This window comes from Penicillium subrubescens (genome assembly GCF_028828155.1).
Source record: "Penicillium subrubescens strain IBT 31985 chromosome Unknown utg000001l_segment0_segment0, whole genome shotgun sequence".
NCBI lineage: Eukaryota > Fungi > Ascomycota > Eurotiomycetes > Eurotiales > Aspergillaceae > Penicillium > Penicillium subrubescens.
In genome coordinates, this window is record NW_026643151.1 from 1,731,084 (window position 1) to 1,752,977 (window position 21,894).

General features: G+C 49.8%; 11 protein-coding genes across 11 annotated transcripts; 6 read left to right on the top strand and 5 right to left on the bottom strand.

The window, feature by feature from the left end:
* Positions 1-332: 332 nt before the first annotated feature.
* N7473_000548 (GTPase-activating protein BEM3) lies at positions 333-4,516 on the bottom strand (the record flags this gene model as incomplete). Its single annotated transcript, XM_057146488.1, has 3 exons — positions 333-370; positions 428-1,036; positions 1,102-4,516. The coding sequence occupies 3 exons, from the start codon at positions 4,514-4,516 to the stop codon at positions 333-335; spliced, it is 4,062 nt and encodes a 1,353-aa protein (XP_057014374.1).
* Positions 4,517-5,157: 641 nt separating this feature from the next.
* Positions 5,158-7,657, bottom strand: N7473_000549 (mitochondrial distribution and morphology protein). The gene is made up of 3 exons (XM_057146489.1): positions 6,849-7,657; positions 5,575-6,791; positions 5,158-5,518 (listed from the first exon to the last, which is right to left on the bottom strand). The coding sequence occupies exons 1-3, from the start codon at positions 7,600-7,602 to the stop codon at positions 5,387-5,389; spliced, it is 2,103 nt and encodes a 700-aa protein (XP_057014375.1). The 5' UTR covers positions 7,603-7,657; the 3' UTR covers positions 5,158-5,386.
* Positions 7,658-7,864: 207 nt separating this feature from the next.
* N7473_000550 (pre-rRNA-processing protein PNO1) lies at positions 7,865-8,750 on the top strand (the record flags this gene model as incomplete). The annotated part of the gene is made up of 3 exons (XM_057146490.1): positions 7,865-7,934; positions 7,992-8,632; positions 8,694-8,750. 3 exons carry the CDS (start codon positions 7,865-7,867, stop codon positions 8,748-8,750), a joined length of 768 nt encoding a protein of 255 aa, XP_057014376.1.
* A 233-nt stretch (positions 8,751-8,983) lies between these two features.
* Positions 8,984-9,829, bottom strand: prs3 (proteasome core particle subunit beta 6; the record flags this gene model as incomplete). The annotated part of the gene is made up of 2 exons (XM_057146491.1): positions 8,984-9,671; positions 9,735-9,829. The coding sequence occupies 2 exons, from the start codon at positions 9,827-9,829 to the stop codon at positions 8,984-8,986; spliced, it is 783 nt and encodes a 260-aa protein (XP_057014377.1).
* Positions 9,830-10,186: 357 nt separating this feature from the next.
* On the top strand, positions 10,187-11,030 carry N7473_000552 (HCNGP domain-containing protein; the record flags this gene model as incomplete). Its single annotated transcript, XM_057146492.1, has 3 exons — positions 10,187-10,264; positions 10,315-10,366; positions 10,441-11,030. 3 exons carry the CDS (start codon positions 10,187-10,189, stop codon positions 11,028-11,030), a joined length of 720 nt encoding a protein of 239 aa, XP_057014378.1.
* Positions 11,031-12,489: 1,459 nt separating this feature from the next.
* Positions 12,490-13,149, bottom strand: N7473_000553 (uncharacterized protein; the record flags this gene model as incomplete). The annotated part of the gene is made up of 1 exon (XM_057146493.1): positions 12,490-13,149. One exon carries the CDS (start codon positions 13,147-13,149, stop codon positions 12,490-12,492), a length of 660 nt encoding a protein of 219 aa, XP_057014379.1.
* An 800-nt stretch (positions 13,150-13,949) lies between these two features.
* On the top strand, positions 13,950-14,866 carry pre4 (proteasome core particle subunit beta 7; the record flags this gene model as incomplete). Its single annotated transcript, XM_057146494.1, has 3 exons — positions 13,950-13,979; positions 14,033-14,180; positions 14,262-14,866. 3 exons carry the CDS (start codon positions 13,950-13,952, stop codon positions 14,864-14,866), a joined length of 783 nt encoding a protein of 260 aa, XP_057014380.1.
* Positions 14,867-15,083: 217 nt separating this feature from the next.
* N7473_000555 (fumarylacetoacetate hydrolase family protein) lies at positions 15,084-16,076 on the bottom strand (the record flags this gene model as incomplete). Its single annotated transcript, XM_057146495.1, has 4 exons — positions 15,084-15,216; positions 15,284-15,819; positions 15,852-16,004; positions 16,062-16,076. 4 exons carry the CDS (start codon positions 16,074-16,076, stop codon positions 15,084-15,086), a joined length of 837 nt encoding a protein of 278 aa, XP_057014381.1.
* A 357-nt stretch (positions 16,077-16,433) lies between these two features.
* Positions 16,434-17,825, top strand: N7473_000556 (succinate dehydrogenase assembly factor 1). Its single transcript, XM_057146496.1, has 4 exons — positions 16,434-16,611; positions 16,737-16,768; positions 16,884-17,050; positions 17,123-17,825. The coding sequence occupies exons 1-3, from the start codon at positions 16,531-16,533 to the stop codon at positions 17,005-17,007; spliced, it is 237 nt and encodes a 78-aa protein (XP_057014382.1). The 5' UTR covers positions 16,434-16,530; the 3' UTR covers positions 17,008-17,050; positions 17,123-17,825.
* A 470-nt stretch (positions 17,826-18,295) lies between these two features.
* On the top strand, positions 18,296-19,147 carry N7473_000557 (alpha/beta fold hydrolase; the record flags this gene model as incomplete). The annotated part of the gene is made up of 1 exon (XM_057146497.1): positions 18,296-19,147. The coding sequence occupies one exon, from the start codon at positions 18,296-18,298 to the stop codon at positions 19,145-19,147; it is 852 nt and encodes a 283-aa protein (XP_057014383.1).
* Positions 19,148-19,999: 852 nt separating this feature from the next.
* N7473_000558 (Hsp20/alpha crystallin family protein) lies at positions 20,000-20,755 on the top strand (the record flags this gene model as incomplete). The annotated part of the gene is made up of 1 exon (XM_057146498.1): positions 20,000-20,755. One exon carries the CDS (start codon positions 20,000-20,002, stop codon positions 20,753-20,755), a length of 756 nt encoding a protein of 251 aa, XP_057014384.1.
* Positions 20,756-21,894: the final 1,139 nt, after the last annotated feature.

Genomic DNA, 21,894 nt, shown 5'->3' on the forward strand with positions numbered 1-21,894 from the left:
AAATAAGAAGAAGAGCGAAAGAAGAATAAAGAAGGGGGTATAACGGTAGATCAATACAACGATAGATCACACATAAAGAAAAGAAAGTGAAAGAGAAAAGTCGTCAACGAGATAAAAAGTAGTTTCAAGGCTTGAAAGTCAAAACCTCGAATATTGCAGCCTCGTCCTGATTACCATTATCATTAAAACATTCCCGCGCGACTCTGCTGGGTGCCAAGTGGGTGGTAAAGTCGTCATTCTGCGTGCAATTCATAATCAAAGAGGCGTGTAGAAAGTTCCGGAATTGAAGCATGGTTTTGAGGTAAAAGGGCGACATGGATGTGTCTGGTCGATTATTTATTGCCCTGGTGGAGAGAATAGTCATCTGGTGCTGGAGATGAAAGATTAGTTGGTGTTATTTGAGGGTTGCGTGTCAATCATCACATACTGCTCTCCATAAAAAGCATGGAGCTTTCCCGCCTCTTGGCCTTGGCTGAACGAGTATCGTCCGAGTTCGGGTTCAACATCCCATTCAATGAGTGGTATTGACTCGGTGCTCCGGGGTGCTGGTTGTAGGCATCATTCCTATAACCCGGTTGTTCGTAAGAGGGCTGCATTGGGATGAAGCCCGTCTCGTGTGGAGCACGAGAATTGTCAACATGACCACCCGAGCCATCGCCAGGGCCACGGAAGGAGGTCTGATTATAAGAAGGGGTTGGGATGTCTGAGAACATTTGGTGGCGGGGTGACCGAACATCGTCAGGCGATAGACTGTGTTCCACAGTCAACTCTACAGCTGGAGCTGGTGAGTTGGAGCCAGCATCCCCAAAGATGCTATCAAAGTCGGTGAGGAACATCGAGAACACTGGTGCCGGGATATTCAACGTGGGAGCAAAGACAATGCCCACATTTCGGACGGTCATCTTGTTCACATCCGAATTGTTGACAATCTCAATCAAGAACAGCGAGAGTGCTCGCAGCAGTGAAAGGTTCGGCTTTGGCAGTCGGTGGACCAGCGCATTGAAGGCAAGGACCTTCTTCTGCTTATCATCGAGTTCTGTTGAAACATATTAGCATTTGATGACATATGGAATTGAAAGAAAAAGAAGATGGGAATCATACCAAGAACACGAAGGAAGTCCAAGTGGAGCTCCCGAGTCAACACTGTTGTCGGAAGTTCACGCAGATATTGCTTGAAGAGAGATGCGACAGCATGAACATCATAATACTGATCTCCGGTCAAGAAATCAACATCTCCTTCATTATTGAACCGCTCTTTCAATGCCTTGATCACAACATTAGAGCCACTCAAGCGAAAAATGCCTTCTTCCAAGGCGGCATCCTTAGAATGCAGGTATTCGATGCAGCGATAGACCACAGCAGGGAGATCTGCCTCAACGCCAATCGGACCGCAATCCTGAACAGCTTCCGCCAAGGGAATACCGAAGACAGGCTTGACGTTCTCCCTGCGCTCGACTGGTGCGGCTGTCTCGCTAGCCTGTGCAGCCAGGTCAAAGGATGATCTCGTGCGGAAGCCCCAGATGCTGCGCTTTTTCTCCTTGACCGACGTAGTTGTAGCCGTCGGCTTGTTACCCCAGGCTCCCACATCCTGGATTACCGTGGCATTGGTAGGTCCCGAAATAATCTTGGGCGACTGCATGGTCGGGTCAGCCGCAGACTGGTTCAAGTCTCGGAAGTCGGTGGACAGGCCGGGGATGTGTGGAGATCGAGGGGCCTGTTCAAGGGAAGAACCGATGATAGGAGGCTCAGCTGCAACAGTATCATCGAAACTAAATCCTTGCACAGCACCTCCACCTTCTTGGTCGGGACTATCAACTCCACGGCCTGGTCGTTTGTTCCCGTCCTTGGAGCCCTTGTTCTTGGACCCAGCACTAGAAGATTTGGATTGGGTCTGCTTCGATGATGCATTTCCGCGGCTCTCATTGTCCGAAGAAGGCGCTTCCACGTACTCCATCAACGCATCCACCCATTGATCGCGCTCCTCATCACTCTCACCACAAAGCACATGGCGCACAAGAGCAGATGAATCTTTCTTCTTCGGTTCCAGGATAAGGAATGCATGGCGATACTGATTGTCAGTGTCCTCCTCAGTGCCTGGGGGCGAATTGCTTTGACTGGTGGAGTTTTGAGACTGCTTGCCAATTTGTGCATGAAGGAGCTTGATAGTTCCCATGTGAGGGCCACCAGGAGCCTCATAGTACTTCAGCTCCGGCCCATGCAGCACGAAGTAACGGGCCTTCCAACCGCCGAAGTTCTTGCCTCGCTTGGTCAAATAACCTTCCTTTCTGGGTTTGCCATCCGGTCCTCTGGGCATGTCCTGTTTCGCTTGGCCAGAACCCTTTACAAGGCTGGTCTCATCGTCACGAGGCTCGATGGCATCATTAGTGAGGAACTGGCAAATAACCAATGCCGCTCTCTCATCCATAGGAGTATCCAAAAGGCTGTCGAAGTATGTGTTCAGTGCGGCGCGGCGTGCATCCACCTTGGCCGGGGAATGGCCGCTGAAAATGGTACGATCAGGCAATTTTCCAGCAAAAGAGGCCAACTGTCGGATCTGGTGATCTAACTGAGGGAGAGATGCTATAACTTTCTCCACGCGCCAAAGCTCCGCCATCTCAGATCTGGAGATGACGCTCAGGGTGAAAACTGGTTCCTCGTCCAATGGCTTGGACACCATATAGCTATTCCTAGACGGTCGTAGCCGGGAGGAGGACACCCGAACCTGAATAAGCGGGAGGGCATTTGGTGGGAGAAGAAGGCCGGGATATTCATCCGACACTAGGCCTTGATAGATGGAAGTATTCGGGAACCGTGCGGATCTCGGGCTGTCAATCTTGACCGTGGGATCAATCGAGGGAATTGGACCCCCGGGTCTCCCGTTCATGGACTGAGCATCTGCAAAACTGGTCGGGTAGTTTGACGCTCTTGGAGATATAGGTATACCTCCGAGGTTATAGCCTGCCTGAGCTGCAAAATCTCGGGGCATTCGTGGCAGCGGGGACCCGATAGGTCGATCCTCTGGCCGTGGGCTCATTGGCAGACCTGGGCTTTTCGGCATAGAAGCCATAGAAACCATAGAAACCATAGTGCGCCCATTCGAAGCCGAGGGGGTGGGTCGGGAATTCAGGACCGATCCCAGGGACCCGGTTGCGCCGACATTTGGTGGCGATCTCGTTACTAGCTCACGAGAGACCATCGGGTTACCGCCACGATCCTGCGAGCCATAGGGGACCTCGAATTTGGCTGCACCCACGGAACCTTGTGCGCCCATATCTTTCTGCAGGCCAGTCTCGCGGTCTCGATCATCTTCTTCACGTGTTTTTCTCCTTCCACGGTCCGAACTCGACCTTTCCTCCGCGTCTCGTCCATCACCGTAGTCGGAGTCGGAATCAGCGTCGACAATCTCTTCACGAGGATGGCCACCTTGTCGCAGGTTCAAGGGTGCTGGCGGTGGCTTGCGAATTGGATGTGGTAGCTTCTGCCCGTCGGGTCCAATAGGGGATGAAAGACTGCCTGCTGAGCGAGGACTTGCCTCGGTTCCTCCTCGAGGCAGCCCAGACGTCGCAATCGGGGGAACAGCTGTTGACTGTTCAATCCCTCGCTCTCCACCCTTGTTCTCGCTACTCGGAACGATGGTGGTCTGGCTAGCACGGGGATCCGTGTCAGCCAAGATCGTTCGCGGGATTGAAGTATCAACAGCTGGCACTGGAGGCGCAGAGTCCTGTAGATCCTTGAGTTTCTTTTTATATTTTTCCTTCTCTTTGAACGCACGATCCAGATCCTTGTTGAGCCCCAAAATCAGCGTCCGCTGTTTGTCAACCAACTTCCAGAGCTGAGAATTCTGCGATGCTGCTTGGTGTTTCTCCTTCAGGAGGTGCAAAATTACCGCCTCCGCAGAGCCAGCAGCAGTTATAAGGTTACTGATATCAGCCGGGCTCAAGGACTTGGCATCGAAGGTCGATCGCTGGGAGGCAGAGGACAACGAAGAAATCGCCGAGTCAATCGACGAGGTGCGAGGCATGACGCGGGGAGTTGGACGGTCTCCGGGTGCCGACAGCACAGAGCTGACAGGTGACGGCGCGGAGCGATCGGGCTCGGACGCACCAGGCGGTTTGGCAATATCCCCATCGCCATGCCTAACGGGCATATCCAACTGGTCCGCGCCCACCATATCGGGGGACTGGGACATGGGATGGCCAGAGTTGGAAGGGGGTGCTGGGAACGGCGCATTGGCTATACGAGATATAGGCGATCGGTTTTGGGACGGAGAGGAGTTGGCGGTCGATCGTGGAGAAAGCGGACTCTGAGAGATGGGGGAATCGTCGCGTCGATAGGACTGAGGGAGTGAGTTGGTTTGTAGAGGGGAAGGTGAGATATGGGGGCGTGTAGCCATGTCGGATCGCGCTAGGTAATCTCGAGGGATAAGACCCGTATTTAGAGGCGGGTATGCACCAGGCGGAGGTTGGTTTCTGGAGGGCCCTGGAGAGCCCTCTTCGCTGCCTCGCCGCTGCGACATGATTCAAGCATCAGAGGGGGTCTCGGGAGACTGGGGGGGGGGGGTAAAGTGTGACCAAAGCGTGAGACGGCGGGATGCGGGTCCTTGGAGAGGAGCTGAAGCTTCGGGCATGAAAAGAAAGGGGGAAAGAGAACGGGTGTCTCAGCCAACAAGAGTCAAAAAGAGTCAAATGAGCCAAACAGTCAAACAAGCCGGGCCTTGGGTTTTTCCCCCAGATCGATAGAGAAGAGAAGAGAAATTAAATGCGAGAAAAGGGGTGTAATTTGAACTTCTATCGGGTTTAATTAACTACTTTTGCTGTTTAGTTTAGTTGCGAGTTCCCCAGTGGAGCCCACTGCCGACGAGGTGACAGCTAAACCGAAAAAGAGAAACAAGAAGCGAGAAACGTGAAATGAGCCTTTGGTGGCGATCCGCTTTTCCGGTTTCTAAACCGGCTTTGGCTACAAATTTCTTCACGCTAAATAGTGAATTAGAAATAGGCCTAGAAGGATATTTACAAAGGCGTTTCTGAAAAGACCTTAGATTTAAGTATATCTAGCCCGTTAGTCGAGAATCGAACATTTACAGAATATGAAAGTAGTTTGAATATCCATATTCAAGATTCATTCTTGTAGAACGCTCTATAGTTACTACATTGCAAAGGACGAGCAAATGGTATATGGTACAAGCCAGTAGATTTGATAGTAATGTGTAGAGGGGAGCGAGTTTCCGCCCACAAACCAAAGGTGGATGGATAGATCCACGAGATGCTCCAGACTCCTCGAAATGCAGAAAGATGTTGCTATGATACAGAGCCCTCCAACGCCAAGATGGCTTCCTCCGCACCAAATGCAGAAGAAAACTCATGAGATAAGGTATGAATGTACAGAATCATGCGATGTTGCCGGCCATGCCTATGAAGATGGCCTGGGCCGCCAGCTGAAGGGACCAAAATCCAACCTTCTTGAAACGCCGTTTGCGGGCTTCATCGTCTACAACGTCTCGTGCAAACGCATCATAAGTCTATCGATAAGGTTAGTATGCATATACTATCAAGAATGGAGGGAAAAGATGCTTACGGCTGCTGAGAGGTCGTCCATCAAGCCACTGTCGAAGATAGTCCAGCTTCCATCAAAGTCACTGGCACGTTTGACGAGACGACAATTGATAGGGATAAAAGTGCGCTTGGAGTTGATGTATGCGACAATTGGTCGAATGAGGGCGTTGTTGATATAGGAGAGGTCTCGGGTAAAGATTGGAACTGCGGCTCGGACGTTGTTGAGATTGACGCGTAGATCCATTGCAATGAAGCGCTTATCGGCCTCTGATAATGACTCGGGGTCTTTTTGAGATCGTTGAGACAAGGTCTCGGTGTATTGGTTGGAGGTGACAGTGGCTTCCAGTCGGTCGTAGAAGTCTGCCATGACCTTGGCGATGCTCTCGTCGTTTTCGACGGGGAGCATGATATCCGCGACAATGTCTACGGTTCCTTCGTGAATCCATGAAAATGGACCTTGGACACCACGGTTGAGATGGTCGATATTCAGTCCATCGACCCGGATACGGTTATGTTTCTTCCATGGGCTGGGTTTGCCATCTTCCTCCATGCCATCTTCCAGGCGAGCTCCGGTAAAGCCATGGGTTTGGCGGGGGTGGATTGTAAAAAGTGAGTTATCGAAGGATCCGGACATCATGTTGGCGGAAAGGAAATCGTAGAAGAGCCACTGCCTTCGGAGCTGTGGAAGGTCGCAAGAGAAGATGCTGACAGAGAATGGTCTAAAATTGTCAGGCTGATAGATTGAAACAAGCACATCGTGCATCTTGAATGAATCAATCTCGAAATCGCCGGGGTTATGCTCGTGACGATAAGACAAAGGGTCTAAATCTTCGGCTGGCCACCAGACGTGGCGGCGATCGACGACACCTCGAATACCCTTGACTTCGACATCCCGAAGAGGGCCCTTTCCGTTGAGCCATTTCGTGAATGATAAAGTCACATTGACGGTTTCGATAGAGAGGTCGAATTGGGTGTAATTTGTATCTTCCTCCTCGGGCACGGCCGACTCCTCGGACCCGTTTTCATGTTCACCGCGAGCCGCGGCGGCAGCGGCTGCAGCGGCCGTCGTGGGGGAACCTTTGCTAACGTAGCCAGTGCCTTGGCCAGGCCGCCTCGACACGAAAACATTTTTGAACGTAATAACGCCGCCTCTCCACTTGGGGACAATAGCGGATTCAAAGACAACCTTGACTCCGGATGACTTGGTCAAGTAGTTACCAACCCACCCAGCGAGTGTTTCTATTGAACAGTTAGCACTTATTTTAGTCTCGCTGAATTTGGACCTGGGCAGCATACCTTGCGCAAAGACTGTATTGATAGCAAGGATGAGAAGTGAGAAAAATGTTGTAGTTCCAACAACTACCCAAACCACATGACCGAGAAGAACCCATGAGAAAAGCGCCGTAATCTCATCCAAGTTGTAAGGTCGGACACTGCGGATAGAAAACCACTTGAATCGCACCTTGAGGCGCGACCAAAATCCAGTTGCTGCAGCCAGAAGCTCTTCTTTTGTGGGTCGATGTACATGCGGCATATGCGGCAAACGGTCCATTAAATGGTGGCGATGAGGAGGTGTGGATGAAGACGTAGATGGGGGCGAATCTTGAGAGGCGTTTGAAGGGGAGGAGTGAGGAGGGGAATGGTCATCAGTCTTTTGGACTTTTTGAGGGTGTTCGTCATCTTTCGGAGATTTTGAGTCTTTAGAAGAGGCTCCTTCACGTAAACGGTCATTCGGAGTATGCAAAGCGCGCTTCCAGATATACTGAGCAGTCAACTTTTTTGATGGAATAATGCACGCGGCGCTAGTTTCTGCCGCTGTCGAGCTTGGAGACACGAGCACCAGGAATCCCCCAGAAGCAAATCGCCGCGTTAGCTGGGTGGGCTTTCCGGGGGCTGACGATAAGCGTCTATGGTTGGCGAAAATCGAGTCAAAGGCGGTTCTCGAGGAAGCGTCGGGACCGGGCACGCGATTCGGTCGTATGCGGCCGAGGAATGGATGTGCCGATTCCCAAAGATGGGCGTATAGCCGGCGTCCGAAATTTGCGGACATTTTGGGGGATCTTCACATCCTGTGGTCTGTTGAAGAAAGCAGGAGAGAGAGAGGGAACGAGAGGTCGAGGCTTTCGGGCGGCCAAAGCTTAGAATGGGGAAGCATGAAATCATCGGGCGTTTGTCTTGTTTGCACCGAAAAATCCAGCCGCCCACACTTCTTTTTTCGGCGAGGGGCCCGCCACTGATAATTTCTGCGATAACAGATTATTCTCGACTTTTTTTACGGATATTTGTCAATACTACAACACCACAACACAACAATGCCTGCCCCAACTGCCCTCCGCCAGCCGGCGGAAGTTTCTGCTCTCCAGCAACCGGTCCAAGCTATGGGTAAGTGCAGTGCCCCGAGATGCCGACCGAGTGCGACATGCGCTAACAATTCACTAGACCAGGATGATGAGATTTTGATCGATGCCCAGGGAGCGACGGAGCCCGATGTCACCAACCCGGTGGCCGATTCTACGGCAGACAATGAGATGCGCATCGACGAAGAGGGCCGCCCCGTTTTCACACCTGCAAAGGAGACCAATACCGCTTATCGCATCGAGACACGCAAGGTGCCCGTTCCTCCTCACCGCATGACACCCCTCAAAGCCAACTGGACCAAAATCTGCCCTCCCATCGTCGAGCACCTCAAGCTCCAAGTGCGCATGAACATCAAGAGCCGAGCTGTCGAACTACGGACCTCCAAGTTCACCGCCGACGTTGGTGCCCTCCAAAAGGGTGCCGACTTCATCAGGGCATTCACTTACGGCTTCGACATTGACGATGCGATTGCTCTTCTCCGATTGGATGATCTGTATATCCAGACTTTCGAAATTAAGGATGTGAAGACGCTCAACGGAGAGCATCTTGGCCGTGCGATTGGTCGTATTGCTGGCAAGGATGGAAAGACCAAGTTCGCCATTGAGAATGCTAGCCGGACCCGTGTGGTGTTGGCCGACCAGAAGATCCACATTTTGGGTGGATTCAAGAACATTCACATTGCCCGAGAGGCTATTGTCAGCCTCATTCTCGGCAGCCCTCCAGTAAGTCTTTGCCGCAAAATGATATCCCACCCTCTTTTGAGACTCTTCTAATACAAAACAGGGCAAGGTCTATGGCAACCTCCGAACTGTTGCTTCTCGCATGAAGGAGCGATTCTGATTCATTCACATCGATATCGATTCCCGGCATGGTATGGGCGTTCAGGAGCATTTTCAATTGGGTCTCTTTTTTTATGTTTCAAGATATCTTACACGCGTGACGACATCAAGAAATCAATCTTGAAAAAAACTATCTAGTCTTTCTTTCAAATATATTTTGAACAAAGTGATTCACCCAAGTCAAAAAATTCCTTGCATTAGAAAACTATCGTAGACAGAATGACACCCTCGCCTCTAATCCTTCTTCAGTGGGTGATACACCTCCTGAATCCCATCCTTGGTGATAATGACCATTTGCAAATTATCACCAACCTCAATGTGTCGCTCCACCGAACTCGTGAAGGCGTCCCGTACGAGACCCTTGACCGTTTCTAGAGGCAGAGGCTCGGCCTTCTTCGCCGCAAGAGCATGACCCTCCCCGCTTCCAGGAATGTATTGGTTCTTGAAGTTGACCTGGTTATCCAGGAAAGGCATGATCAAGCTAGCAGCAGCACCGGCAGCACGGCATTGCTCCCTCTCGTATGAACCCACGGGATCGTAGCTGTACAAAGCTCCCTTGCCCTCCTCATCCAGACCGGCCAAGATGGCGTGTACGTAGTAAGGGAAGAACCGCTTCTGGTATAGGATAGTCGACAGGCGCTGGGCACAGGCGGAAACGGTCATGGGTTTCCCGTGCTGGTACTTGTACATCTTGACCACAGTATCGAGTCGTTCCTTGAGGGCAGTACCGTCCGCGGCGAATCCCACCACGGAGAGGATGATGTTGGCTCCCTCGCCTGTTTCGTCATCGCCACCAATCTTGAAGACCTTGGGAACCATGCGAGAGTTGATATTGTAACCGGATGTGGAACGGGTGTCGCCAGCCAGGATGGCGAAGTCGGAGCCTGTGATGCCTAGAGTCGAGCCACCATTGTCGGTGTAACTGAAGGAGAATAAGAGTGTCAGCTAGCGTCCTTCTAAATATGACGGATTCGAAGCTTCGTACGGGTAGAATCCATGTTGCTTGACACCGGAAGCTGTGGACTCAGAGAAGGAGTATCCGACAGTCTCACGAGCTTGGTGATCCATGAGCGACGTCATCATGAAATAGTCGATAGTTGTGAGGTTCTATGAAGCTTGAGTTGGGTTTGGAGGAAAGAAAAGAAGAAGGTGGGAAGAGAGAACGGGGGGTATTCGTTGACAGAGGTAGTTAGCAATGGAGGCTGTCCGGTGTCTGACGCGATGCTGTAGCTGCCTCGCTTATGTAATGCCGCGGCGGGTGGGAGCTGTTCCTTTGGCTTTTCCAGGAACTGGAGCTTGCTGTACCTCCAATTACATCTTCTGAGTGACCAGGAAAGCGTTGAGACAACAGTTCAATAAACCAGCAGCTGTCGTCGTTTTAGATCTGCAATCGGGCTTACCAAAGTTGGAAGAAACCCACGCCGCGAGAACTATACCATGCTCGGCCTCGGTGCATACGCGAGCAGTAGCGAGGACGAGGTAGAGACCAAGCCCTTACCCAAGCTGCAGCCAACAGTAAGATGATCTTACCTCTATTTACGGGATATCACTGACCGCGAGCTCAGCAGCGTGAGAAGCAGCCACCGGTTGTACCCAAACAACCCGTTCAGGACAACAGTGAGTTACTTCTCCCTGGGCACTTTTCGCCCAAATCGATGCGCTTCCATGCTGACGCCGCGTTATCATTTCAGAGCCAGCTCCTGCCAATATTACGAAAATTCAGCCACAGATACAGCCCACTTCAGCGACTAATGAGCCTCCCAATGGCCCAGTTCTCGGTCCCGCATCCGGCCCCGCGGCCATGAGCCAGGAACAATCGCCCGATGGCCCATCACCCAGCGGCCGTTCCTCGCCCTTCTCGGCGACGCGGGCTTTGATACACGATTTGACACTTCCGCCAGTGCCCAATCTGGATATTCCACCTTCACCCCCGGGGTCACCGAACGCCGCTGCCAATGCCAAGTTTGAGCATTTCCTCTCCCTGAAGAAACAAGGCGTTCATTTCAATGCGAAGCTAGCCAGCTCCTCGTCTCTGCGGAATCCTAGTTTGTTGAAGAAAATGATGGAACATGCGGGTATTGATGAGGAATCACAATATAATACGGCTCTGCCTTCGGATCTTTGGGATGTCTCTAACTTGCCCAAGTGGGCTTTCAAGGAGGAGCTTCTTAAGACTCAGCAAGAGGCTCGACAGAAACAAGATGAGAAGAATGCTGCGGGTCAGCGGTCTTCTATCGAGTTTGTCTCCGGAGCAGATGCAAAGAGAAAAGCCAATCCATGAATTGGATAATTGAAATGGCGGAGACGTCCTCTTAATACAAGATGGCTCGTCTCTCAAATACACCCGGGCCACAAAAGACCCAGAACAGCTCGCCAGCGACTACGAACCCATCAGGTCAGTCTCTGAACCTCAGGCACCAGTGAACCAAGCCCATCTGCAAAGATGGTCTCCTCCTCATACTATACGGAGAAGCCTCCAACCGTCTCAGGTGCTAGTCGGAATGGATCACATCCGGGCTTCCTTCAAGAAGCCGGGGAAAGCTAGGGGCTGGGCTCTCCCTGGAGTGGTGTTACACGAAGACGATGCTCTCGCATTTTGTTTTCCCAACCAGATTGAGTCATACAGGTACTCTGGTGGTAACCTGCATTCGATATCCACCCCCCGTTTGTACTAAACCATATGCCAAACGTGCAATAATACGATTAGCTAGTTGAACACCCGATCTGACCGGTACAAATCCATCATTTGGCTCAAGATGCAATCCAACTACATAGTGATTCCCTGTAGATAACGATAGCTGGAACAAACAATCTCAAGGTAGTGACACTAGTCAACCCCCAAGACCGGATAGGCCACAACATAACCGCATGTCAATCCATTTCCCAGCATTTATAAGAAAAATCAACATCTTCATGATAAAATCAACATGAACTCCTGTGTTTCATTCTATGCCACTCAGAAAAGGCTTCGTAATCATCTCTCACTGTCTACTCAATACTACATCCAACAAATGCGTATAAACTGCAAACCCGGAAATAACCAAGGTCGCGTCCCTGCCGGCTCGAACCTTCGACTTTTCGATCCCCATGCAAATGCTATCCTGTTATCGGGATGCCTCCTGCTATGCCCATGTACTTCATCCAGGACCACGCTCCGGTCCATCCCCAACATACAAACCTCCTTTTAACACCACCAACAGGCTTTAATTACTTCAAAAAAGACATCAAACAATTTTACTAACTCCAAGGATTCTAATTATATAAAATTATTTCCAAAAAAGAATTGCCCGGCGCCAGCCCCGCTCCCACCCGCCCACCCATACTCGCCCCCTATGCGTAGTTGCGCATCCCCAGAGCCCCAATATGCGCGGTTCAGCTTTTTGCATAACCGCATAGTAGGTCTCCAATTTGCCGTAGTGGCCACTGTGTGATTTTGGTTATCCCACTGGACCACCGGAGGTTTTCGGGTACTTGGGACAGTTTTTTGACAATTATAAGTTTGCCTTCGGTATTGATTAGGCTGGATGATTTCTTGGCATTTAGCTTATATAGAGCCATGCCTGTTGGATATTCGATTCTTGATGACTCCGAAATACAGCATACGACTCCATATATTCATCCCAACATGCACTTTCAAACAAAGACAACGGCCCTGCGTGCAGTACAACTCGATATATCGATCAACCAGCATTTCCAACCCACGTTAACAGCCTTGAAGTCCTACTCCATACATCCCTTATCTAACCACCACCTCCTCCTCCTCCACCACCAGACGCCTTCTCAAACAAACTCAACCACGAAATCAACACCATCCTCGCAAAATCCTCTCCATACTCCACCCGAATCTGCAATTTCCCACACTTGCTAATCGACCTCTCCCTCGAAAACACAGCCACAACCTGTCCCGTCCGTTCCTCAATCATCTTAAACGACCGCAAACTCAACGGGAAAGCCCTGGTATTCTCCACCTTGACGCTATGCGTCCTTTTCCACACAAACACCCGTCTCTCGCCATGTCCACTCCCATTCACATCGGGGATGGTCATCTCAAAGCGGTATCTGTGGTGGATGGGTGACTCCCGGGTCATATCTTCCCACTGGGTGTTTTTTAGGTCATCTGGATCGCCAAGGGCGAGTTTGCAGTCGCTGGAGAGCTTGAGGAACTTTGATGCTGCTATTATGGGGGATGTGGAGCTGGGGCTGGCGTGGAGGGTGAGTGAAGGCTTGTTGGGTTTAAAGGATGAGATGTTGACGTAGTAGAGGGGTTGGTCGTTGGCGGATTTGATCTCGTAGTGTCGGCGAAAGGCGGGTTTGTAGATGTTGAATGTGCGTGTGATATTGGTTTCGTCGAGCTCTGTGGGTGTAGAGTCGATTGAGTCTGTTCGAGTTGGGGGAGACATGTTTTTGTGCCTTGTGATAGAGGTATAGTAGATAATTGTAGGTATGAATACGGAGCTATTGTGAGTTGAAGGGGACTGTCTGGTATTTAAAGTTCATACATATCTGCAATATGCCGTGTTCAGTCTGCTGTGCCGTGTTTGCTCTCTGGCATATGACCTTGATTGATTGAAGTTGTTCCAATAAACGATGAGATCAGCGGATACGAAGCTGTGGTCGAGAGGCTGAGCGTGGGGAACGACCTATGAGAAGCGAGTATACTCCAGTTTGTCACTGCATACCCACAGATCCGAATACGAGGTGTCCTGTATTGGGATAATGGGACAACTGGGCACAAGATGAATGCATCAAAAGGTTCATCACAAGCTACAACATACAGACGGTGAGCTATTACTCGCTGCTTATTGCCCTATCCAGTTAGCGGTATCTGCCAGCTTCGAAGTGTATGGCCACAAAGGGTGAGAATGAACAGCGCGATAGACTGTTTGAAACGTTGTCCATCCCCATTTTCACATTCCCAAAACCCCAACACGAAACATCATTAAGAAAACGATAGTTCTGGGTAGTAATCTCGCAATTATCGTCTGTTGTCGACTGATCGTAGTCTACTTCAAGTGTAGCGCCAAACGCGCGCGTAGAAAGAAGTGCTGAGTCAGCCAAAGCTCCGTCAGCTCGCCTGCCTAAGCTCTCCAGTCTCCGGCGTATCGTCATCGCTCAACTCCAACTGTTGCTCTCCCACCCTCATCCTCTCGACTCTGCCATCTCACCGTCCTTTACTCGTCTTCCTCGCACTCAATTCATAATGGATCACTTCCCAGGAACCTGGGGTCGGGTACGCCTAGCCATCCTCCACCTCCTCGCCCATCGCTAACATGGACCTTACAGCCCAGGAACGATGTCTACGGAGCTTACGACCCATCATATCTCCAGAGCACGGGTCCCAAAACACATACCACCTCGCCAGCTGTGACTGGTACATCGGTCATCGGTGTGAAGTTTAACGGCGGTGTCGTGTTGGCCACCGACAACCTGGGTATGCAGCGCCCGTTCCCACCCTTCCCATTCACCCAAATAACCAGAACTAAATCTGACCCCATCTTTTATTGAATTACAGCCTCCTATGGATCCCTCGCCCGCTTCACAGACACCAAGCGCCTGCGCATTTTCGGCAACAAGGCCGTTGTCGGATTCGGCGGCGACGTGTCCGACATGCAATACATTGACCGACTCCTCGAATCGATCGATATCCGCGAGAACTACTCCTCCCACGGCAACATGCTCAATGCCAAGAACCTGCACACCTACCTCGCCAAGGTCTTCTACAAGCGGCGCTCCGAATTCAACCCCCTGTGGAACCACGTGCTGGTAGCCGGCTTTGACGGCGAGGGCAAGCCATTCCTCAGCTCTGCGGATCTGCTGGGTACTACGTTCTCTGCACCGCATCTGGCTACTGGATTCGGTGCTCACCTGGCAGTTCCAATTCTGCGTCGGTTGTTCCCCGAGGAGAAGCCGATTGAGGAGATTAGTCGGGAGGAGGCAGTGGATGCGTTGAAGCAGTGTTTGAAAGTTCTGTTTTACCGTGATGCGCGGAGTCTGGATAAGTACTCGATAGCGGTGATTACTCAGGAGGGTATTGACCTGAAGGAGGATGAACAACTTGAGGGACAGAGCTGGGCGTTTGCCGAGAGGATCAAGGGGTACGGAGCCCAGACGGTTTAGATTTGATGTTATAAACCGTTCGTTGCTTCGATGTCCTCCCTAATTATCTACATGAAGAGCCCAATGAATTTCTGTTCGGGAGAAGAATCATAAATTGTTCGTGTCGTATTGGAAATGATTGTAGATGAAGAACAGGATATATACAACGACTGTCATCAAGTGGGTATGTAGTACGTGGAGAGCATCGACTATAGACATTCTTCTTCTTTCCAGTCCATCACAGCTTGGGGGTAGACTTATCAAAGACCACCTTGTTGGAAATGGATCCCACTCCCTCCAGGGAAACTTCCACTTGATCGCCATCCTTCAGCCACAGAGCAGGCTTGCGACCCATACCCACTCCTTGGGGACTATATACCCAGTCAGTATCAAATCACAAAACCAACCCATAGTAACACTATTCCAGGATGTACTCACGTTCCAGTAAAGATCAAATCACCCGGCAACAAAGTCGTACCCTGCGACAAGAAAGCAATCGTCTTGGCCACACCAAAAATCATATCCTTAGTCGACGACGACTGTACCACATCCCCATTCAACTTCGTCCCGATATGCAACGCATTCGGATCCCGAATAATCCTCGACGAAACAATCCCCGGTCCAAACGGCGCCCACCCATCAAATCCCTTACCAAGCCCCCACTGCCCACCACCCCGCTTAATCTGCCAATCCCGATGCGAAACATCATTACCAACCGCATAACCCAGCACATACTCCAACGCACGACTCTCCGGCACATTCCTCGCCTCCTTGCCAATCACAATCACAAGCTCACACTCATAGTCCAGTCCCTCGCCTTCCTGCGCAATGCCCGCAACGGGGATATCATCCGAGGGGCCTGAGATGGCAGTGACGGGCTTGAAGAAGAGGACGGGGAACTTGGGGATGGGCAGGTTGGATTCTTTGGCGTGTTGTTCGTAGTTCAGGCCTAGGCAGCGTACGGTGCGGATGTCCTTGCGGGCTAGGGGGCGAGGAGCATGCGCACGTCGGCGATTTGTTCGGTGACGCGGTGTTGGCCGAAGATGTCGCCTTGGATGACGTGGGCCTGGGTTGCTTTGGCGATGTCGGTGATGCCGGTGGGGAGGAGGGCGTCGCCGTAGTAGACGTGGCCGTCTTTGGCGAGGAAGCGGATTAGGCGCTGGAAGGTGAGGTTGTTAGCTATGAATTTGATCTAGGGAGATGGGTGGTCACTCACTGAGAAGGTGGCCATGTTTGTAGAAGTTCAATTGGGGGTGTTTGATAGAAAGTTTCGGAGGATGATAAGAGGTATATATAGCTAGCTAGCTATACCTTTAGTTGTAAAGAGAACTCGGAAAAATCAGGAATGACCAACAAGCAGAAAAGAATCAAAAGTAATAACAAAAGGTAAGTTGATAATCAGTAGATTTGGCTGGGGTAATTCTCCCGGTGGACATTAATAATTGAATTCTCCCCGGACTACTGCTGTAGGTAAGGTTAAGTGAGTTCATCATTTTTTATTCGGCCGGGAAAATGGGGACCATCGATCGCATCCCCCGGCGGAAAACGGAGGAGCTCCCCCCCCCCTTCTAAATTCTCAAGCTTAACACGATTCGGAGCTTGGACGACCACTCAATGACTTCCACTCCGTCCACTCGGTGATTACCATTCGTTCAATTCCCCGCAAAAATAAGGCCCCGTCCACCATGGCACGGCTCTCTGGTCTACAGCGGGATGTCTTATCCCTGTACCGGCAGTGCCTGCGCGAGGTCCGCAAGAAGCCTATCGTACGTGGAATATTCCATCCTATTATCCATAGATCCCATTGAAAAAACTGCCTCAGGACAGCCCTAGCTAGACGTCTATTTTAACCTCCTTTCTCTTCTGACAATATCTAACATTACTCAATCAGGACTCCCAATCCAATTTCAAAAACTACGCCCGGTATGTCCTCTACTCCGCACTCCTCATTCCCGCCTAGTCAGTCTAGTGCGCAGGTCATCTCTGTCCCCCATCGGTGCATTCCGGCTGACAAGCTCTGCCTCTTCCCCCGGCGTAGAGCGGAATTCCAAAAACATCGCTCGGTGAATAAGAAGGACTTTAGTGCCATTGAATATCTTCTACGAAAAGGTCAGCGTCAGCTGGAGATGTATGCGTCTCCGGGCATTCGCAATATCCGATGAGATTGAGAGGATCTGGATCTGATCTTCTCCGGGGTTCCCTTCCGTATGTTTCTCGTGCTTGTGTGCCTTTCTCCTTGTCTTTCCCGTCTTGGTGTACTTATGGATTTTTGTATAGCTTCGCCCATCTGAGTCCCCCCTCAGGACTTAGAAGCTGTCCGATTCTTTCCGACACGAGGTGATGTCGGGGGTGTTGAGATGGTGACCGTCTACTGTACTATAGCTATCCTGGTCGAGGCAAGCTTGGCCTCTGCCTGTAAAATTATTATTCTTGCCCGGTATGTCTTTCATGTCGGGAAACAGAGATATGATCTTTACCTTAGTCTTGATACACTATCTTAGTGTATATTGACTCTTAATCACCAGCGTTGGACGTTGATGTCTATGGTAGTAAAACCTAGTTGTTTCTATACTTACTAGTACTAATATATGAGACGCGCAGCCTTGTGCTCCCCTAACCATGCCCCACAGATCAGCCATAATCGAATCAATTGAACTCCTATTGGCGAAATGGGAGGAAGCTTATATTGAGCCGCCGTGCGGTAGGCAAATTGACTGAAAAATTTGTAGTAGTAGATCCTAATGAGTATTAGGTAGAAACTTTGAAATAGGTATTGCAAATATACTGCAATTCAAAAAAGGAAATGTCAACAGAGAGCTCGATTTGAGTAAAGCCGTTAAGATGAAAGTGAGAGCAACCGTTCATAGCGCGGATCCTAAAGGTGATTTAGCGCCTGATACCTTGACTATCTGCCTGAGAGTCTTCTCCTATTCATCACTGTTAAGGATATCTTTGGCTTAAAGAGTTCCAACGAGTGATATGAAGTAGTTTTTAAAATCAGATGTACCTCGATACTCTCTCGCATTATTTATTTTAGCCCCCACTCTAGCTACGCGCACTCTTCCATGTTTGGTCATAGTTCCGTCAACCGGTGTACCTTTCATGAGTCATAGTATGTATTTCAAAGTACGAATAATTATGTCGCCTTGCACAAGCTTTCCTTAGACAAGCCTTGTCTTAAGGTATATCCGAAACCACACTTATCTTCGCTTTCGATCTCCCAGTGGCCCACCCAGAGCGCCCTGCCCAATGTCCATCACAGATATGAATCCACCGCGATTCATGGGGTACGTACATGATCTGAAATAACCCCTTTTCCTGATTCATAATTTACCCTGTGACTCATTAGAGAATGATATAAATCTACCGAAATACCAAATACTCATGAAACTACGTCCTGTGCCTACAATCGACCGCCCTTCGAAATCTCCGCACCCTTGACCTTACACCATGACTTCAAAATGGCAAGTCAAACGTCTCCTCCACGGAATCCGAGCTATAGTTGGCGGCCAAGGACCCCCCGTGATTCTCATTCCCGGCTGGCCACAAACAGCAGAAGCCTTTAGCGATATCTTCGAGCCCCTCTCACAACAACATCAATTCTTCGCTCTCGATCCCCCCGGCCTGGGTGATTCGCCTCCTTCCCTGAATGGCTACGATACCGCGTATGTCAGCAAAATCATGGCCGAAGCTATCCACGATATCTTGGAAGAAGAAAGCAAGTACCATCTCATCGGCCACGACGTGGGCGGGTGGATTGCTTACTCGTGGGCCGCTCAATTCCAATCGAGAATCAAATCACTCAGTATCCTAGACGCATCAGTGCCGGGGTTCTTGCCTAAGTTTGAGTTTCCGTTGTCTAATCAGACAAACCTGCGTCTTTGGCAATTCTCATTCAACGCTCTTCCGGAATTACCGGAGATTTTGACTCAAGGTCGTGAGCGGGAACTATTGAGCTGGTTCTTTAACTTGAAGACGTATGCGGATGGGTTTCCCGGGGATAAGTTTGAGCGATATATTCAAGCTTATTCGAGACCTGGAGCGATGAGTCGGGGGTTCGAGTATTACCGGGCTTTTGAAGCGAGTGCGAAGCAGAATTTGGAATTTGCGAAGATGCCACTTGATATTCCGGTCTTAGCTTTGGGTGGTGCTGGCTCTGTTGGCTCGGGTATGATTCAGTTGGTCCAGAACTTTGCGAGAAATGTTTCTGGGGGAGCTATTGATGAGTGTGGACATTTTCTTCCTGAAGAGCAACCAGCTGCTGTTGCGAATAGACTGCTGGAGTTTTTGGAGGCAAATTAAGCAAAGTGAAATTGGGTTGGTTGATTTTGAGTCGGTCTGTGAGTATCATATAGTAGATTCCAATGAATGATTGTAAATACTATCTTATCAGGGATCATCGAAGGTACATTTGTAGATGGAAAGACACCACAGACATGGAGTGGGGGATTGTTAGGTATCTTTGTTTACAAAATAGTGCATGGCTATATGGCTTGCTTATGTTTGGTGTATTCCAAACATACAGATCTATAGAAAGTACTTGAAAAGTAAAGTAGCCATGTCACGATTTGCGTGTTACGTAATTATCAAGATTGGTATGGAAGGCAGTTCCCGATATGGAAGGCAGTAATGGTGGATACTGTAAATAAAGCTCATCAATCAGTCTCATCAATATTCTAGCTGAAACATTAGTGGGAAAGTGTGTAGCGCGCAGGCTAGCAGCAGGTAAGATGATAAATCTGAGACTGATCTCTTCTATAGTAATCTACGACTTGCTGGATATGTATTGTAAGCACTCGGAGCTCCATCATTACTATCTCCGAGGCGAAAGGGTGATTATTCACACATTAGCTTCATAATCAAACTATCCGCTTAGCATATCCCCCAGAATAATCATCCACGCACCCTTATCCTACTGTTGTTGGTGATGGATGTTGCTAGACGATTGGAGAACCTACCAGAACCACCTTGCCGTTTCGGGAATTCGCCGCCCAATCAGTCAGCACCATCCATCAACTCAAGTATATAACAAGCAACACCATCACTCTAAATTCCCCATCATCCATCTTTCGAATTAAATCTAGATCTCATCTGATCCACTCCAAGCTTCTTCGATCTACAAATCCCCAAGTTTCAACTTCCAACATATCAAAAATGGCATTCTATTCTTGCACATCGGACCTGGGCTTCTCCCCACTCTTCCGTCTACTAGACGACTACGAGACCCACCTCTCCGCTCCCGCACCAACCAAATCATCCAGATGTAAATCGACATCTACATGCACACCAGCTGGATCTACTCCAAGCAGGGTTATCAGACGCACCGTCTTTACTCCAGCCTTTGATGTGCGCGAGTTGAATGATGCCTACTACCTGGACGGTGAACTCCCAGGCGTAGACCAAAGCAACATCGAAATCGAATTCACGGACCCGCAAACCCTGGTCGTTAAGGGTCGCACTGAGCGCAACTACGCTTCTACATCCTCTACATCGCCACAGGTCGAAACCGAGACGGAAACGGAAACTGAGTCTCGTGGCAAGGATACTCCTACTACTAGTCGCACCCCATCTCCATCATGGCACCAACCCACCGTCGAAGACGACAACGAAGATGATGCCCGATCAACCACCAGCTCTGCTTCTGCTTCTAGCAAGCACTCAACTTCATCCGGAGCTGTGATCGTGGAAAAGCCCTCTGCCCCTGCACCCGCCCCTGCCACATCATCTCCCTCTTCCTCCCAGGACTACTACTGGGCCGCCGAGCGCTCCATCGGCGAATTCCAGCGCACGTTCGCCTTCACCGCGCGCGTGGACCAGGATGGGGTGCGCGCTGCGCTGAAGAATGGTATTCTGTCTATTGTTGTGCCGAAGGAGGCTGCGCCCAAGACGAAGAAGATCCGCATCTATTAATACTAGATGATCAATCATCCATTCTACGGATATGTTTACGATATGTTACATTGAAATGGATTGATGAATGGCTTCGCATCAGTTTGGCGCGATATGGATCGGGATAAGATATGCTTTGGGATTAGTTTTGATATTCGGCTTGGCCTGTGATATTTTGAGATAATAATGATAAGATTTTAAGAAAAACTCATCTATATTCTAAGCTTAATCATAGACGATTCTCACCTCTCTTTCATTTTCATTTTCATTATCAGAGCTACCTACATATGACGTGTAATCTTATTCAGCACTAACATTCCCAGCTGTAAGCTTTCTCACCGAATAGACATGACGCTCTAATCCATGTCCAAATCAAATTCAAATTCGGCCCTGCATATAAGAACATAACCCCCCTTACATCCAGCTGCACAGCCACCAGTCCCACCCCAACAAACCAACCACCCTACAAAGTCCAATACTAGCCAGCAGAACCCTGACCAGTCCACGCGGTGAAGAAAAAAAAGCCATAGAATATAAGCGAACACTCCACATGGCAAGTATCCCTGGCTGGCAGGCAGCTGCAGCATTGATATGTAGTCGGACAGGGATGAACAGGGGAGGTTGGGCGGTAGTCCGGAGTTCGGTGAGATGTTGACAGCAAAGCAATATGCCGACATACATACATGAATGCACTCAGTACAGTAGGTTAGGTACTCGGTGCTTTGCTTTGCTTTGCTTACTCTACTGTATACCCATACCCAGGCAGGCGGTGGCGTCTTAACTCGGAGCTGAAATGAACAAGCGCTGCAATGCATAATGTACAATTAGTGAAAGTGAAAGGAATAAAATGCAGAGGAGAAACTAGATGATCGATTCGATTCACATTCGATTTGGAACCATAAATTAAAATCCCATCAAACTGACATTGTGAGAAAAATCTTCAAAATAACGCCCTCAGTCATGAATGATAGTAATTTGAATTAGCCATTAGCCCATGAACGCCCTTGTACAACGCCCCAAAAACACTTTCAACGAGGGTATATATCGATAAAAATCAATCCAGGGACTCCGATATCAAACAGAGCACCAGCAACAAGCAACATAAATGGCAACCATAAAATGGAACCAGAAAACAAAAATCCGGCACAGCAACGCCGAGA

What these genes read in the sequence shown, in the direction of transcription:
- N7473_000549 (XM_057146489.1), bottom strand. Translation starts at nt 7,602, where the DNA reads ATGTCCGCAAATTTCGGACGCCGGCTATACGCCCATCTTTGGGAATCG. An exon ending in CAATACAGTCTTTGCGCAAG is followed by an intron (nt 6,792 to 6,848) that starts GTATGCTGCCCA and finishes ACTGTTCAATAG; the next exon opens with AAACACTCGCTGGGTGGGTT. An exon ending in TGGACGACCTCTCAGCAGCC is followed by an intron (nt 5,519 to 5,574) that starts GTAAGCATCTTT and finishes CCTTATCGATAG; the next exon opens with ACTTATGATGCGTTTGCACG.
- N7473_000556 (XM_057146496.1), top strand. Translation starts at nt 16,531, where the DNA reads ATGGCACGGCTCTCTGGTCTACAGCGGGATGTCTTATCCCTGTACCGG. An exon ending in AGGTCCGCAAGAAGCCTATC is followed by an intron (nt 16,612 to 16,736) that starts GTACGTGGAATA and finishes TTACTCAATCAG; the next exon opens with GACTCCCAATCCAATTTCAA. An exon ending in AATTTCAAAAACTACGCCCG is followed by an intron (nt 16,769 to 16,883) that starts GTATGTCCTCTA and finishes CCCCCGGCGTAG; the next exon opens with AGCGGAATTCCAAAAACATC.